Source organism: Sorex araneus, chromosome 2 (genome assembly GCF_027595985.1).
Source record: "Sorex araneus isolate mSorAra2 chromosome 2, mSorAra2.pri, whole genome shotgun sequence".
NCBI lineage: Eukaryota > Metazoa > Chordata > Mammalia > Eulipotyphla > Soricidae > Sorex > Sorex araneus.
Window position 1 is genome coordinate 165864034 of NC_073303.1, and position 19368 is coordinate 165883401.

A 19368-nucleotide genomic window follows, 5' to 3' on the forward strand; every position below is an offset into this window, starting at 1 on the left:
GGACCATACACACCTGTGCTCAGGGCTTGCTCATGACCCTGTGCTTGGGGAATCACTCCAGCTGGGGTCAAGAAACCATACAGGATGACAGGATTTAACCTGCATGCAAGACAAAAGCTTTACCTGCTATGCTATCTTTCCAGTACACAAAGCTATAAAATATGCAAGTATGGAACAAAGACAGATTCTCAGACCAGTGGAATAGAATTGAAATTCCAATGATAAGTACTCTAATGTGTGGGCAGTTTAAAGTGAATCAAGGAGAATTTCAACGAATGGTACTAGAAAAAGTGGCAAGCCATATGCAAAAAAAATGAATTTAGATCCATGTCATGCCCTACAAAAATATCAATAAAAATGAACTAAAGACCAATATTAAGTGTGCCCCCATAAAATGCATTGAAGTAAAAGACAGGACACTCCAAAATCTTGACTACAGTGGAGTCATCAATGATATGACCTCATTGACAAGGAATACAAAAGCAGAAGGAAACAAACAGATCTACATGAAATGAAAAAGCTTCTTCATTGTAAAAGAAAAGAGACCATAAATAAAAAGACACCTCACTGATGGAGAAAGTATTTGCAAATGATACATCAGGCAAAGGGCTAATATCTACGATACATGAAATACTGTCAAACGCAGCAGCTTAACAGATAATTCAACCCATTACAAATGGGAAGAGAAGATGAATAGATATTTTCTCAAAGAAAACATAACAATGACTGATAGGCACATAGAAAATGTGTCATAATCACTTATTATTGAGGAAATACAAACCAAAATGAAAATGAAGTATCAACTTACACCAATGAAAATGGGCTGTATGACAGAGACTGGAAACAATAAGTGCTAGTGAGTGATGTGAAAAAGATACCTTCATTTACTCTTGGTGTGATTGTTTGATGCTTCAGCATCCCTGGAAAACAGTTTGGAGACTTCTCATACATGTAAAACAGAATTTCCATATGATCCTGCTATTTCACTCATAGGAATCTATGTCAAGGACACAAAAACATTGATTTAAAAAGTTATATGCACACCTTTGTTTATGTCAGCACTACTTACTGCTGTTAAGATCCAGAAACCAACAAACTACACAACAATAGATGGGTGGATACAGAAGCTGAAGCTGTGGTACACAGACACACACAGACACACACACACACACACACACACACACATGCACACAGGAGCGCACACACACACACGCATGTGCAAATACTGTTCAGCAAAGAGAAAAAATGGAATTTTGTAGTGTGCTGCAAGTTGAATGGATTTGTGGTGTCATGCTAAGTGGATTGATTTTAAAATGCACGATAAGTAGCAAATGATCTCATTCATATGCAGACCTTAAAGAAACACTTGTAGCTCATTTAAATTTCTTGCCCAAGCATCTAAATGTTATTTGATGTCATAGGAATATATTTTATGTGATCCTTTTAATTAAATTTTCTCATAAAAATCAATATTATTTTTAATTAATAATCAATACTAATCAACTTCTATCAGATTGAACATTTAGGGATATTAAGGTTATGTGGTTCTCTTTTATCCCAGATGTGGATGAATGCTCAGAGAACATATGTGCTCAACGATGTGTCAATTCTCCAGGAAGTTACTCTTGTTCTTGTGATGGGAAGAAAGGATTCAGACTTGCTCAAGATCAGAAGAGTTGTGAGGTAACGCATCACAATGCTAAACTTCCAATCTCTTTTGTAAAGTAAGAGATACAGGTATTTTTTCCACATACTTGAGGCTGCTCAGGAAAATACAGATGTTTTACTTTAACTGTTTTTGATTTAAGTAGCCTAATTGTCACAGTCATTAATTGTGATCCTGTAAATCATAAATAGGGTACTTTATGTCTAGGTTAAAAACAAAAAACAAAAGATAGCTCAGAGCTCAGCTTTGTGTAGTCTGTAGGTTTAAAAAATGTAAGGTATATCTTTAAGATATAAGAAATATTCCATAGAAACTTTAATAAACACAGTTTCTAGTAACTGCTCTCTTTATCCTACTCTGACAAGTTTGATCATGCCTTTGGGACTTGCATGAGTGCTCATTAAATAGTCATAAACTAACGTTATCTCAAGTAAACAAACCCCAGGAAACTAATCTTAGGAGAAAACAACTCTCAGAGTCTTATTTAGTTGAATTAAAATTGCAGTTTGCAGAGAGTTAAGTTTGTGTCTGTATTTTTCAAACTTATAATTATTTGCTCAGATTTAATTCATAATTGATGCGGAAATGGAATGTTGGGTATAGGTTTTTGGTTTTCCTTTATCAAGAGGTCAATATCTGAAGCTGATCTTCTCCTCCCTAAGAAAGGATCACGTTAGTGACTCTTAGTTCAATATTTGCATCACATGTGAAGGTGAGATTTTATGAAATTATGAAATAGACTTTTAAAAATACCTAAACAGCAATTTAATGGTATATACACAAATCTTAATGTAGCATTCCATAATACACTTCCTTCTTAATAAATAGAGAAAAACAGCATAGCAGTAACTTTCATAGTTCCTAATTGAAATGCCATGCTGAATAAATGTTTATTCTGTGATTTAGTTTCATAGCATTTTAGTATTTGTAGTTACACAATACCAACTACCTTAAAATATATTTACTGAAATTATGAAAGGAAATGAGAAGTTTTTTATGGACCTAGAAAATATTGCACTATGCATATGGACTTACTAAAATATCACTATGTATACAAACTTCCTCTCATAAAATATCTACTTAAGAAAAGTCTTTCAATTTCATTTTTAAATTTTATTTTAGTCCCTATGATCTACAGTGTTGATAAAGGCAGGATTTCATAAAAACAAAACAAAATAAAACAAAACCTCAAACACCATACCTTCAGCAGAATGTTCCCTCCACTATTTTCTTAGTGTCATTCCTCCTCACTTCAGCCACCCTGTCCCCTCTTACCCCTTCTGAGTAATCTGCTTCCTACTAAAGACTAGTTCTCAGTTTTTGGTGCCTTTGAGAATTTTTTGTTTCTTTACTACGTTGCTTTATAATCCATAGATGAAGTAGGTCATTGTGTATCTATCCTTCTGACTAACTTCTTTCAAGTTTTCTTTTTTAACATTTATCTTTAATCTTCGAAAAAATTGATTTTTTAAAATCTTTTAATCTTTTTTTTTTTGACTTAGTGACAATAAATTATTTTGAGGGTAAGTTTATTGGAGACAGAGGTATCTTCATTTATAATCAATCCTACCAAACTTTTCCACAATTTTCTTTACTACCGAGATAACACTTTTCTCATTTTCTGCTCAGAAAAATTTTCATGATAGATGAATAAGTGAACAACGGAAATTCTGTTCACTGGTGTATTGACTTTTTTTCTAGTCCAAATGGAGAGTTGGGGTTGAGGGGGTGGCCGAGACAGATTAAAGGAAACAGTTGTGTGAGTGTTTCAACATAAAAAGTACATAAAAACTGAAGCAAACATAATATCTTGTGAGGGGTACTAGAGATTCCCTGAAAGACAGGAGAGCTCGTACAGGGATAAGGCTCTTGCTTTGCATCTGGCTGACCCTGGTGGTTTGATCCCCGAAGCACATATGCCACCTCCACCCTCCCCCCAGCACTTCCTTGTGCGTGTCCTGAGCACAGAGCCAGAAGTATCTCATGAGGACCACCAGGTGGGGCCCAGTCCACCTCCCTCACTCTCCTCCCTGTCAAAGAAAAGGAAATTCACCAGAGAATAAATCCATTGCCATAGGGAGGCTGAACTCTGGACCACAGAAATGTGGAATGACTCAGATGTTCAGAGTTTAGGAGAGCTTCCTCGGAGTGTGTCCCGTCCCGCAGGACTTGATCAACGTGGGTGGCCGGGAGAGGTTGTGCGAGTGAAAAAGAGACAGACACAAGAAGACACAGAGAGACACAAAAGAATGGGAGCAAGCTCCAATTTTATTTCTCCTAAGCTAGTGTTTTATAATTGATTATACGAGAGAATGGGCAGAATGGGAGAATAGCAAAGAATGCAAACATTTAACGAAACTGGGTGTGGGCCCTGATGGCAGTTACCCTGGGCATTGTTCTGCAACCTTCAAAGGACACTTTGATATTTTTCCCAAGAAGCGGTTGTTCCTTAGTTACAGGTCAGTTTGTACTGACATAGTGGTTCCCAGGCATTGGTTCCTGGCCGTTCCCAGGCATTGGCTCCCAGCAGGAATGGGGAGAAGAAGAAGGAGAGACTGGGAGAGAAAAGAGACTGACAAGCTGCTAGCAGACCTAGAACACCAATCTGAGGTGGGAAGTTCTGGAATGTTAAGCCCAGGACTATGGGTTCCCAAGCGGCGAGAGAGACACTAACTTGATAATGCAAAAAGCAGAAGTTTTATTCCAGTATCCAGTGGTCAACTATCTCACCCACAGAGTGGTCTCTTGATAGCGATTCCAACTGCAGGTAACAAGCAGTTTATAGAGACTTTGATTACATCAGCAGTGCATGCCTTATTGTTTCAGAAGGAAATCTTACTTAGTTAGCAAACAAGGATGTTTTGGCAAGTGGTCACCAGTGTAACCGTGGTCAGGGTGACAGTGGTCAGGCAATAGTTCAACAATAGTGTCCACTAGCAGTTTCTGGTTCCAAATGCTCCTCCTTTTAGGGTTAACAAAACTGCAGTTTCTGGGGCATTGTGAGAATTGATTGATGGAGTCCACTGGCTGAGCCCATGAACTTTCCCAGGTGGGTTCAGGTTGGCTAGTTACACACGGTTTCATTGCTGGGAAACTGAGATTGTTTCAGTTCCAGGAATTGAACCTGAGGCCTAGCTGATTTTGCTGATTTCTGCCGCCTGTCATGGCGTCAGTTTTGCCCTTACAGGAGCACAAAGAATGTACAGCCCTCCAGCTTTCTATTGGCATTCCTGAACGGAAGGAACAGGCTTAGGTCTCCTCGAGCCTGGCGCAGCTATTTCTGAACCTAGTCTAACAGGGTTGCCATCTCAGCTCTGTCCTAAAAGGCTCCTTCACAGAGCTGATGTGCCACCAGCCCTCTGGGTAAGTTTGTGCTGGAATACTGAGTGCAAAGGTTCTGCACAGAACTCAGTTTTGTATCCAAACTTGCTGAGTCAACAAAGGGCACTGGGTTTTGGGAAATCCAACAAAGCCTGTGGCTCCAGCTGTCACATCCAGGAAAGCCCTTTTGGAGCTTAATTCCACACAGCTCAGTTTCAGCCTTGACCTTGCTGAATGGGTCCCAACTTTGGCACCACTCTTACTTACGTGGCCACAGCCTGGGCCCTTAATTGTAGGCTCCCAGCTGCTGGACAGTACAACAACTTGGTAGCTGTTGCCAGCTTAGAGTTGAAGAAAACTTCTAAGTGTAGGCATGCTAGACCCAGATGTAGGTGCCAGCCTTAGATGGAGGACTCTAAGCACAGAGGCCCCTCAGAGGCTCGATTTTTGTGCCTGCACCTTCCATGACAGAGTCTCAGAACTGGCAATCCCGGTACAGACGCGACAGTGATCAGCAGCCACTCCTGAGGGATGTGTCGTCCCAGAGGCCACGGCAGGGAGCAGATACATCGAGAATCAGCCCCATTGACCCATTCAGGTCTTGGTGTGAAGTTGCCATACCAGAACTGGTATTAGCAAATACAAAACATCTCCCCAATCACTAGGAACATCAGTTCGATGTTATTTGGCACATGCGGCTACAATCTCCAGTTGTTGCTGGAGTTAGTTTGATGTGGTATCAGCAGCGATGAGAACTGTGAACCAGAACCCAGGCCAGCTAGACTATGGTGCCAAAACAATGCAGCCAGGTAGGAGGCTACACAGTCAGCAGGGAAGGAAGAAAGGTAGGAAGGAAAGAAGAAAGGAGTGAAGGGAGGGAGGACAGGAGGAAGGAAGCAATTCATTTAAAATAGAGTGCAAATGCTTCACTTACCTAGGAATCAACTTAACAAGGGATGTGAAAGACTTGTACATTAAAAACTTATGTCGCCATTGTAAAAAATAGAAGAGGATGCCAGGAACTAGAACAATGTCCCATGTTCATAGATTGAAAGAATTAACACAGACTAAATTACTCTCACCCAAAGCATTATAAAAAGTTATTGCAACCTTCCCCAGGTTATTTTTATGGTATATGGAATACCAAGTGAGCCCTAATTTTTATGGACAGTTAATATTAGATAAAAGAGCTCGTAAGAAGGGGGTGGCAGAGTCTCTTGCCCCTGCGCCTGGCTATCATCATCAGGACCCCTGGAGGGGGTGGTTAAGTTTCTCTCCCCGCCCCAAGCAGAGCTCCCAGAGCCAAAGACCTCTGGAGCCCAGTCACAGCCATGCTCAAGACCCCTCTCCACATGTCTGGACAAGCCACACACATGAAGGAACATGCAGAGGGACCCAGGTGTGTGGGACCCGGGGCTGAGATCTCCAATCCTGCTCGGATTAAGACTGGGCCTCTTCTGCCTAGATGCCCCATTTTCCAGTAGCTAGGTAGTCACACCCACAAACTACCATGTAATCCCATCAATGGCCATCATCCCGAGACTATAAAACCAAGCTCCCAGATATCTTATAGCCTAGTTCTCCCTCTCGGAGAACCTGACAAGCTACCGAGAATTTCCTGTCCGCATGGGAGAGCCTGGCAAACTCCCCATGGCGTATTCATATGCCAAATCCAGTAACAGTGATGGTTCTCATTCTGCTGTCCCTGAAAGAGCCTCCAACGCGGCACCGTTGGGAAGGACTAGTAAAGAGAGGCTTCTAAAATTTTAGGCTAGGATGAATGGAGACATTACTGAGACTGCTCGAGAAAATCGACCATCAGCAGGATGATGATGATGATGATGATGATGATGATGATGATGATGATGATGATGATGATAAAGGAGTGAAAAAAAGAAAGTCTAACAAATGGTGTTGATAAACCTGGGTAGGCAAAAAGGAAAGGAGGGTTAAAAATACAGTGGCTTCATAACTCACACCTTTCACAAATGCTAATTTAAATTGTGTTAAAAAAAAACACTCATGTTTCCACCAAAATTTATAAAATCCAGTGAGGCAGAAATAGTCAGAACTCTCAGTATTTGAACTCCAGAGGTATCTTAAAAGGTTTAAATCTATTGACAAAGACAGTAATAACAACAATAAAAACACAAATGGGATTACGTCAGATTAAAAAGGGTTTTCATGGCAAAAGAAATTTGGGCTAAAAAACTCAGAAAGTTGCTCCTTTTGAGCCACTAAATACACTGTGTTTTTCCACTGATTGTTTAAAAGTTCAATCCCTTTAAGATTCGGACAGTAGTTCTTTGTGGAACTCTTGCCTTGCATATGTTAAATTCTGGATTTAATCTGCAGAATCTTAATTTGTGTGTTTGTTGATGTTGGGGAACCGACACTAGGGAAGGGGTGTTTGGGTCACTCTTGACAGTACTCAGGTTTTACTCCTTGCTTTGCACTCAGGGATTACTTCCGGTGTGTTTGGGGGACCATATGGGGTACAAGGGATTGAATCAGAGTCTGCCACATGCAAGGCAAGCCCCCTACCCACTATCACTGTAGCCCTTAAAAATTAATTGTTAAAAACCTCAAACAGTCACTATAGGTCATTTAATGTTTCTTACCTTTTTTTTTTTTATCACAATCTGATTAACCTGAGCTTTTAAAATAGCAGTTGATTTTTTAAAAAAGTTTCAGAAAACTGTTATGTTTTTCCATGTTGGATTTGGTCTTTATTTATAGTTGAACACATTTGTGTGGCTAATTTTTTGTGTCAAAGTGCCTGAACTATGATACTAGATATTTGGTCAAATTTTGTAAATTTCTGTAAGGTATTTTTTATATGAACCTTATAAATAATATAATTAACATATTTTTTTTAATTTAAATTTTATTGAATCACCATGTGGAGGGTTACAAAGTTCTCATGATTATGTCAGTTATACAATACTCAAACACCCTTCCCTTCACCCGTGCCCATATTCCATCACCAACCACCCCATTATACCTCCCGCCCCCTCCCACCCCCCCAATCCCCGCCCTTGTAAGTGATAAGTTTCACTTCGTTTACGCTTTATCTTGGTTACAGTCCATGTTTCAACACATAATTCACTATTGTTGCTAGGGTTTCCCCCCAAAAAAGAGAAGACAGTCCCACTGTCAAGGAGGCATTTGATGGCTCTCCATTGCTGAGAATGTAGAGATATTAAGTCCCGCTGTTTGTTACATAACTTTTCTATTTTTTTCCCCCCTCGTCCCGCGCTACCGAGATCATGCCTGTTTAGTAATCACCACGCTGCCTGACAAAGGGAAAACAAACCAAAAGAGATGGTTATTTCTCGTCATCAGCCGGCGTGGGGCTCTGGCTTAGTTGATAGTCTGGTATAATGTCTGCAAGCAGTTTCTGGAACCAAAAGTAATACGCTGGTATCGGCCCCGGCTCAAGATTCCACCAGCGTCCCGCTGTTCCAAGTACATAATAATTTATTCCCTTGCATCCGGTTCCCACGCCACCAGGTCCGTGTCAGCTTAATGGACATCATACTATGGTTAACGCCACGCCGCGTTTTTTCCCGAGAAAGAAGGATATTTCTTCTCAGCCGGCGTGGGGATATGGCTTAGTTCAGTCTATAGAGATGGCTACCACTTTGGTGGCCTTCAATATTTCAGCAAAAGACTTACTATTCTTGTTAGGATTTCCCACCAAAGTCCGACCCGTTAAAGTCCAGGGAAAATTCTGCCTAAAATTCTATCGCTACAATCTTTTACCCTTTAACAAAAAACTTAGTACTATTGTTTGGTGTTTCCCCCCACGTTAAGCCCTGCCAAAAAGGAACATTTACACGTTGCTGACAATCAAGAGATATTAGGTCGCGCGGCTGCTATCGCAGCCGCGCGGTTTTGGATTTCTATATGAAGTCCAAGGAAAATTCTTTTGGTAATTGCATTGCTCGCTGGCAGCGCCTGGACCAGAAGCTCCCAGCACACAGTTTGGAGGCATTTTGGGGGCGCCGCTCGTGTCCAAAGTGGTTCAGTTGCCTCCGGGGTCGATCTCGCGCGGGGCCGCAAAGGAGCGTCCCCACATGGCTCTATAATTAACATATTTTGAGAAAAACTAATTTCCCTCAATAGTGTTAGTGACTCTCATCAACTCAGTTGAAGACCTGCCTGGCATCCCAAGCAAGAAAGACATCTGCCATTGGTTGACTTAGATTGAACTTAGATTGGACTTAGATAAGCTTTTCAACACACCCTTTCATATTTTGTATTCACTTCACAATTATGAGAATCAGTCCTTTAAATGATGTTTTTCTAGCCACATTCAACAACAAAAGAAAAGTAAAATGAATCTGTATCTGTATTTCACACTAGACACAAAAATTCAATAAAAGCAACTTAAACACCTTGAAATAGGACAAGTATTCATAAAACAGCTTGAGAAAAACTTGGAAGAATCTCCAGAATATGTAGCTTAGAGGTGTCTTCAGTGATCAACTCTGTCAGCAAAGATAATAAAAACAAAAATAAGCAAATGGAACTACTTTAAACTAAAATGTTTTTGCATGGCAACCGTCCCAACAAATCCAAATATAAAATAAGAACTCACCTAAATATTTAAATAAAAACTCACCTAGTAACTTTAAATAAAAACTAACTGAATGAGAAGAAATGTTTGCAAAGGAAATATTTGCAAATATTTGTAAATGGCCAATTTATAAAACTCAACATCAGAAAAAACAATATAAGAAATGGTTTCACAAGTTTTCTCCCTTGCAGCAAGCCTCTAAAGATGGGAGAGTGATTCTGAACTTTTTAGGGACTCAAACAACAGCAAAGATAGAAGGTGAACAGACACTTCAAGCAATGGTCAGACAGATAACCAGTAGGCATATGAAGCTGTTCACCATCATGTATTGACAGCGAAATGCAAATCAGAAGAACAGTGGTTTATATCACACCAGTGATAGGGCACCAAAATAGGGAAAATAGTCAGTGTTTTAAGGATTTTTTTTATATTAAAAGAAAAAAAACAAAACTTACGGCTTGGGCCAAAGAAATAGTACAGTGGGTAGGGCACTTACGTTGCAAACAGTGAGCCTGAGTTCAATCCCTGGCACCCCATATTTTCCCCAGAGCTCATGAAGAGTGGTCCCCGAGAGACAGGCTTAAGCATTAAGCATCATGTGGTGCAGCCCTAAAATCAAAACTTAAAGATAAAAATAAAGCAAAAAACCCCAACATTTATGGTTATTGGGAATGTCTTCTAGATCAGTCTATGAGAAACTTTGTAGAGATTTCTCAAAAAAATAGTAATAATAGGATTTTCAGCAATTCCACTTCTTGACATGTGTCCCCCCTCAAATTTAATTCTAATAATATATGGATACCTGTGTTCACTGAAGTACTAAGTATAATAGCCAGATATAGAAAGAAAAGTTTAACAATAGATGAATGGATAAATTTGTGATATATCACTATATGTTTGCATATGGGATATTACTCATCTATAAGTATGAGTATATGAAACCATATACTTCAATATGGGCTAGGGTGATAGCACAGTGTTTGCCTTGCACGCAGCCGACTCTATTTTGATTCCTCTGTTCCTCTCTGAGAGCCCGACCAGTTACTGAGAGTATCTCACCCACATGGCAGAGCCTGGCAAACTACCCGTGGTGTTTTCGATATGCCAAAAACAGTAACAACAAGTCTCACGATGAAGACATTATTGGTGCCCGCTCGAGCAAATCGATGAGCAACAAGATGACAGTGATATAGTGATACTTCAATACAACTTGATGGAAGTGGAGAATTCCATACAATTTTACTTAAGAAGATAATGAGTAAAATAGTTAGGAGTAGGACAAATACTCAACGATCTCACTCATTTGTGGTATATAGAAAAATAAAGGAATAGGCAGTATTAAATAATGACAAATCCTTGGCCATAGATTGTAAAACTGAAATTACAATCAGTGGTGGGATAACTTTATAGATAACTTTATAGTAACTGGGAGGAAGGAAGTGACATAGGACAGTGGTTGGGGATCTTGCATACTTTGTTTGTAGTGAAAATGCAGTAAATTTGTACACTCAAATCATAAATGCTAATACTCTTATAACAGTATTGTCTATGTATTAGCAATCCGTAGCAATATATGTAGTTATAGCAATGTATGTATGTAGTCCATAGCTATGTAATAACAATGGATTTGTATTACTATTCGAGAGTCTTCTAGACTTAGATTTATAAAGTAAACACTAAATGTAACACTAAATACACACTTTTTTTCAAGTTGTTTTTAGTCATCATGATTTGCAATACTGTTAATAATGAAACTTCAGGTACAGAGTGTTTTAAAACAACCCCAACCGCATAGTGTCAGCCTTCCTCCAACATTCTCCAGGGTCCCTTTCTTCCCACCCCCATCTTTTTGGTAAACCCAATATTTCTTTGTGTGTTTTGTTTTTTTTTTTGAACCCAGCTATGCTCAGGGGTACTCCTGGCTCTGCACTCAGAAACTGCTCTTGGCAGTGCTTGGGGAACCATAAGGGGTGCTGGCTGACTGTGTGTAAGTTAAATACCCTACTCTCTGTACTCTCTCTGGCCACAATAAACCAAATTTTGTAGATTGATTCTTAGGGTCTTTTGCAGTTAGCCATTTTTATTCCCTTACTATGTTTCTTTATACTGTTTTTTTTTCTTTTTGGGTCACACCTAGCGATGCACAGGGGTTACTCCAGGCTCCACACTTAGGAATTACTCCTGGAAGTGCTCAGGGGACCATATGGGATGCTGGGAATCGAACCCGGGTCGGCCACGTGAAAGGCAAATGCCCTACCTGCTGTGCTATTTCTCCAGCCCCTCTCTGTATTTCTTATAAGTCAGTCAGAGACAATGTGTTTGTCTCTGACTGACTTTCCTCAGCAAAATTGCCTCTAGTTTTATTCATGGAGCAGAGAATCACATAATTGACTCGTATTCTATTGTGCATATATTCTCTATCCACTCATCTGTTCTTGGGCATTTGGGTTATTTCCATAACTTTGCTATTATGACTAGCACTGCAAGAAATATAGGGGTGTGAATGTTTTTTTCTTTTCCCCAAACAGCGTTTTTGAGTCTCTTGGAGTAGAAGCCAAGAAGTGGAATTTCTGTGTCATATGAAAGCTCAGTTCTTAATTTTTTGAGAAATCTCCACACATTTTCCCACATATTCCTGGTGGAGTACCCAAGAAAGTAAAATATGCTTCTTTGTTATGCCTGAAGATGTTCTTAATTTGCATGTGTGTGTGTGTGTGTGTGTGTGTGTGTGTGTGTGTGTATCGCAGAAGATGCATTTAATAAGAACCTAGAAATTTGAGAAAGTATATATAATAGCACAAACAGTAAGCAATAAGTTATGAATTTTAATGAGTTTGTTTCCTTTTTTTATTCCAGGAAATTCCAGTTTGCCTTCCCTTGAATCTTGAAAAAAATTATGAATTACTTTATCTGGCAGAGCAGTTTTCAGGGGTTGTTTTATACTTAAAATTTCGTTTGCCAGAAACCACCAGGTGAGAAACCAATGCCAATGGCAATTTCCGAAGGGACTCGGATAGGGACAAAAGTAGTACAAAAGGTAGTAAGGAAGAGAACCGGTTTTAAGTGTATTACACAGTATTATTTATCAGATCATTTAAATACATCATAAATTAGATGATTTGGGGAACCCAAAAGTTAATTTGGTCCTTGAGACATATAATTTTCATGCTAAAAATGTTTTCTGTTTATTCTAAGCTGACCTTAAATGATTGTTTTTACCTATTCCCCAATTTAAGTTATATAGTGAATTCACTTAAACTAAGAAAGTGAGAAAGTATACTTACTGTCTTTGAAATTGTTTATTCTTCTTTACACATTTTAAAAGCAAAGTATTAAAAAAAAAGCTTAATGTGTTGCTTTTATAATGCAACACATTAAGTGGTATTCATAATTAGGAAAATTCAGAAAAGATTCTTCAAATAATATTTAAATAAATGCATTGCATGATTTTAGTTGACTACCTGAATATATTCTTGTAGCTTGGTGGACTTTAAGAGAGAGTATTGTTTATGTTTCTGAATCTTTCTAGTTTTCTTATCAGACTTTGTCACAGCAATCTATTGTTGGAGCTAGATAAAAGAAAATAGAATTTTGTTGGAGTAATGAAAAAAATATTTTGAGACTGATCATAGAGTCCAAAATTTTGAATGTTTTAGCGAATCATAAATATCCAGATTTTATTAGATATGAATGATCACTAAGAATACAAACCTCTTTACCAAAATCTTATCATTAAGGAACATTGATATTTATTCTTAGATACACTGATATAATTGTGGGTCTGGATCATTTTCTGCCCCCAAGCCCATATTTTTCTTTTTAACATCTCAGAGAAAGTATCTTCTAGTCTGTACATTAAAGACAACCCTTCCTTACCATGAGAATACAACAAATCAGAGAGAAAAATCTTAACTACTGTGAACCTTCAGGCACTTGCAAGGGTATTCATTACTTAGAGTCTTTTGATGTTCTAAAATTGAATCAAATAGACCAAAACCAAAATGAATATTTAATTTGTTATTCTCTGGTTAAAAGTTTTCATTGAATTATATACATAGAAATGTACACATATCTTAAATGTAAATTTGATAAAGTTGCAGAAATGACCACCTGTGTAAACAACACACAAAACAGCTAGTAGACTAGTACATTTCTTTTACTTTTCTTTCCTTTGTGTGTGTATGTGTGTGTGTGTATGTACAAGTGCCTACATGGTTGCTTTGGGATTGAATTCATGTGCTCTTCTTCTGAACTTTATTTTCAGTTTTGGTTCTGTTCTTCCCGTCCCCCCCATCTTTCTCTATTTTCTTCTCTGGTACTGTTCCTTTTTTCTTTTTTTAAAACTCTCTTTCCCTTCCTAGTTCCTCCCTCCTTCCCTTCCTTCCCTCCTTCCTCTTTTCCTCCAAAATTATTTCATCTCTGTGATGATCAAATACTTTCCCTACCTTAAAGTTAAATTCACTTTCTGTTTTACATACTGTTGTATTCTATAAAGAAAATCTGCAGACCTTAGATTAACATGATTTTGCGAAGAAAAGGAAATTATCACTATAATGGATTCATTTCTGAAAGATAATGAACATGAACAGATTTAGATTTTGGCAAGATAATAAAGCCTCCTCATCAGCAAAATGTGATGATTACACGATACACTACAAGTCCTATTCCAGGGCAAGAGAGTTCTTTGAACATATATGTAATTTGAATTTAGTGAATTTCTATTACATTGTTAGCTGCCCAACACACTTTTCTGTACATTTAACTTTTTTTATATTTTCTTGGAGTTGATAATCCCTTTAATTTTATTGCTATTATTTGTGAGGATAAGAATGTAGAAATCTTTCTGCTTTGTTTGATACTTATAGGAAACCCTGCCTTTTAAAATGAAATTACCTTTATTTTAACTTAACTGCCCTGGGGCCAGAGACACAGGTAGTTGGTAGGGAGCTTGCTTTGTATGTGGCTGGCCGCAGGTTTGATTACAGGCAAGGCATTGCACGTGGTCCCCACACTTTGCCAGGAGAGACCCCAGAGCACAGATCCAGGATTAAGCCCTGAGAACCAGGAGTGTGGTCCTAAGAAACAAAACTAAATGTTGCTTTCACTAAAATTTACATATATATTCCTATTTCCTGTTTGCCTTTAAAATAATTTTGATTTGACTGGTTTTGTGTAAGCTTTAATATATGATCATTTTTATATATGTCTTGAAATAGCTTCATATATGTCTAGAATATTAATAGCAGTAAGAATTCACATATCCTAAACATTTGAACTAAACCACATTCTTTTTGTCTTGTTTGGTGGGTGAGAGGGTTATACCTGACTGTCCTGAGGATCTTACTCTTGGTACTATACTCAGGGATCACTCCCGGTGGAGCTTTGGGGAACCATATGTGGTGCCGATTAAACACAGGTTGGAATCACTGTCACTGTCACTGTCATCCCGTTGCTCATCGATTTGTTCAAATGGGCACCAGTAACGTCTCTCATTGTGAGACTTGTTGTTACTGGTTTTGGGATATGGAATATGACACGGTAGCTTGCCAAGCTCTGGCATATGGGCGGGATATCTCGGTAGTTTGCCGGGCTCTCTGAGAGGGGCAGAGGAATCGAACACGGGTCAGCTGCGTGAAAGGCAAATGCTCTACTGCTGTGCTATCGCTCCAGCCCCAGGTTGGAATATACAAGACAAACATCTTACCCACTGTACTGTGTCTCTGGTCCCAAACCCTATCTTTTAAACTCTTGTTCATGTACTTCAATATAGTGATTTATGCAACTAGAGTTTCATCCTACTCTTGAAATCAAGGTAACATACATTTTTACTTTTTTACTTTACCTTCCTTACCACACATGAAGGCTAATTATGTTTGCAATCATCCAGATATTTTTGAAAAAATAGATCTCTGACAGATTTCTTCCTGACATATATGAGATCATAGGGAAAGTATGCTTTTTGAGGATAAACCAGTCATGAAACAATAACATCTTTTACTAATAACTTATGGATACAGAAAAATGTTAATGTCAGATTATATAGTGTTATAAAAGGCCTGGAGAAGTATACTATGCCTTATATTAGTGCATATATATATTAACCCCAGCACTAGAAGGAATTCCTTTTTTAAAATGCCAGAAAAAAATGAAAAATTACCAACCATCTGTTCACCAGGAAAAATGACTCCAAGAATAATCAAGCAAATAAAATATACTGATTCTAAATACACACACAGCCAAAAATAATACGTGAAGTTTAATTCTGCCCTTTCCCTCTTTTTTAATCCTGGCAATGGAATAATTGACTCTTTCAATCCATATTAATGTTTAACGGTGCAAGGGAAAAATAAGAATGCCATAAGCCTTCTGTGTTCTCATAGTTAAGGATCTCTTTTTTGTCTATTGTTTAGGTTTTCTGCTGAATTTGATTTCCGCACATATGATTCAGAAGGTGTTATCCTATATGCAGAGTCTCTAGATCAGTCTTCTTGGTTCCTGATTGCACTTCGTGATGGAATGATTGAAGTTCAATTTAAGAATGAGTATTCAAGCCAAATCACAACTGGAGGCAAAGTTATTAATAATGGCCTATGGACTATAGTACGTTTTGCAAATTTCATAGTCTTACCACTTTGATGTTATGTGCATAAAATCATTGAGAATTTTTATACTGTTACCAAACCATATAGCTTTATCTTTTTTTTTATATGAAGTACTATCTACGAAGTAAAGTAAGATTAGCAGTAGAGCACATGTCTAGCTTGTGTGAGGTCCTGGGATTAATCCTCAGCACACAGCAAAACAAAAATTCAGAAACATTTAAATGTCTTGTAATCAAATAAATAAAGTGAAATGTATAATTATTAAGTTATAGGAATGGTCATAAGGCAAAAGTAAGCAATACTGCTTTATAAGCAATTTTATATTTTGAAATTATTTTTCAAATAATACTTACTAGTAGGGTGTCTAAACTTGCATTACTTTATTCATTCATAAATTATTTATGGAGCACCTTATGTGCTATTCCTTTTTCTAGGTGATGAGGATTCAACTGAATAAAAACATTCACTCCTCTTAGGAGCTTGCATTCTAGTGGTGAGATGAAAACCACAAATGCATGAACATATAGATTATGTCAGATAGTGATTAATGTTATGAGGAAAAACAAAAGCAAGGCAAAACCATGAGTGTGATGATGGTGAGTGTGCGTATGGAATCAGGAAAGCCATCTCTGATACACTTAAATCTAACCGAAGACTTATGAGTATGAATCTGAGAAACATAATGGGTGAAGAGGGTTCTGTGTGCTCTGAACACCAGCTGTAGAGACTCATGGGAGAGGGTGTGTTTGGTGTCTTTGATGAACAATTCAAAGGTCAGTGTAGAATTAGTGGAGAAGAAGAAAGAGTAGTTAGTGATCTGGAATTAGATCACGTAGAACGTTGGGGACCGTAGTGAGATGATGGGTTGATAGGAATTTGAAAAATCCTGGGTTGGCTAATTTTGAAAATTGATAGAGACAAATCCACTCTTTGGTTTTGGGTATGGTTTTGGGCCACACCTATGCTTCTTCCTGCCTCTGAACTCAGGAATCACTCCAAGGAGTCATCCAGGGACCATATGAGGTGCCAGGAATCAACCCTGGTGGATTGAGTGCAAAAAAAAAAAAATCTTACTGGTTGTACTGTAATTTACATTATAGTGAAATTCACATTTTTTTGACAACATTGACCAAGGATGCATGCATGGCTTTGTGGAAATTAGATAATAGAAGATCAGTGAAGAGTAGGATATGGGGATAGAGGACCATTACAATATAAACCCAGTGAAAAGAAAATGACAGAGATGGCTGCTGTGTTAATGGTGGGAACTGAAAAGGTCTCCTTCTAGATACAATGTCAGCTTAAGCTTTTAATATATAAATTTTGTATATCTAAGACGGGTTTAAATATCCTGAGATGGATTATTTTAGATCTATTCTAAACTCATTCAGTGCCCAATTGTAAAATGAAATGCATCAGTAATGTAAGTAGCACTGTAGCACTGTAGCACTGTCATCCCATTGTTCATCAATTTGCTAGAGTGGGCACCAGTAACGTCTCCATTGTGAGACTTGTTACTGTTTTTGGCATATCAAATACACCACCGGTAGCTTGCCAGACTCTGCTGTGCAGGCGGGATACTCTAGGTAGCTTGCTGGTCTCACTGAGAGGGACAGAGGAATCGAACCTGGGTCAGCCATGTGCAAGGGAAATGCCCTACCCGCTGTGCTATCATTCCTTGTATTCTTATGTAAATTAATTTATAAGGAAATGATATAAATTTAAATATGAGAATATTTGAGCACCAGTATAATACTTGTCAAAACTTGTTCCTATGCAATGATCTGTGAGCTATAAGTATAGACATATGCTGGGAAGTTGCATCAGCAATTCAGAAATCATAGATGTATAAATGGTGTTGAAAAATAGTAGTATTTCAAGATGAAAAGAAAGTCTTGGTTAAGATCTAGTTGAAGCAAGATTCAGTCTCTTGGGGCTGGAGCGATAGCACAGTGGGTAGGGCGTTTGCCTTGCATGCGGCCGACCCAGGTTTGATTCCCAGCATCCCACATGGTCCCCCAGCACTGCCAGGAGTAATTCCTGAGTGTAGAGCCAGGAGTAAGCCCTGTGCATCGCTGGGTGTGACCCAAAAAGCAAAAAAAAAAAAAAAAAAAAAAAAAGATTCAGTCTCTTAATGGTTTGCGAACTGCTACCTTCCTAAACTTTCAATGAATACTGAAATGGTACAACAAATGTTTTGTGTTTATTATACACAAAACTCAAATAAATCAAGCATGAATGGTGCATAAAGATGTTATGGTTTTCTAGATTCCAGATATCTATTTCATTTTATTGAGTTTATTATACACAAACTCAATTAAGTAGAGCATGAATGGTGCATAAAGATGTTCAGGTTTTCCAGATTCCAAATACCTATTGTACTTTATTCAGTTTGTTATACACAAGCTCAAATAAGTAGAGCATGTTTTGTGCATAAAGATGTTCAGGTTTTCCAGATTCTGAATATTTATTCATTTTTATTTCACATAACTGTCCTGCATATTGCAGTATGTCTAGCAACTTGCAGTATTATACTTTTTAATCATGATGGCAACTAAATCTGTCATCCATCCTTACATTTTCCAGTTGCTTTTTAGTGAGATGGTAGACTCCTCTTTCAGATATACTTAACAACTAGAGGGGATCATCTGCACTAGAACTCTGGGTCTTCTTATTGAAGCTAAGAAGGGAATGAGGAAAGGAGAGTGAGGAGTGGTAAGAGAATAGGAGAAGCAAGTGGATTGAGATCCTTGAGATTGGTAAGGACATTCTTTCAAAAGGGGATAGTCATTAAGATAAAATGATGTGACTAGCTATATTTAGACACTTAGAATAAGGTATTTTAAAATTTTATTAAAGCACCATTATTTACTAAATTGTTCATAGTTGGGTTTTAGACATATATAGTGGTCCAGCAATAAACATGCCACCTATGTTAAATTTCCTCCACCAGCGTTCCCAGGTACACTCACCCGAGAACAGGTTTTTATAAATTATACCAACTTGATTTTACTTTCCCGTGTAGATTTTTCCCTTTAGTGGTATTTAATAGCCTATTATTTGGCTTTCACTACTGATAAATAAATGAAACATGTGTATTTTGAATATTTCAGTTTTATAGAAAGCAATTGCATAAGTGGTTCTTTTTTTTTTATAATTTATTTATTTTTAATTAGAGAATCACCGTGAGGGTACAG

At 38.0% G+C, this 19368-nt stretch overlaps 1 protein-coding gene across 1 annotated transcript in view; it reads left to right on the forward strand.

Moving 5' to 3' along the window:
* Positions 1-19368, forward strand: part of PROS1 (protein S) — a 90916-nt gene that overhangs the window by 48440 nt on the left and 23108 nt on the right. Inside the window, exons 8-10 of the mRNA XM_055126890.1 lie at positions 1562-1683; positions 12426-12541; positions 15980-16169. Coding sequence (XP_054982865.1) covers positions 1562-1683; positions 12426-12541; positions 15980-16169 — 428 coding nt within the window. The remainder of the gene's footprint in view (positions 1-1561; positions 1684-12425; positions 12542-15979; positions 16170-19368) is intronic.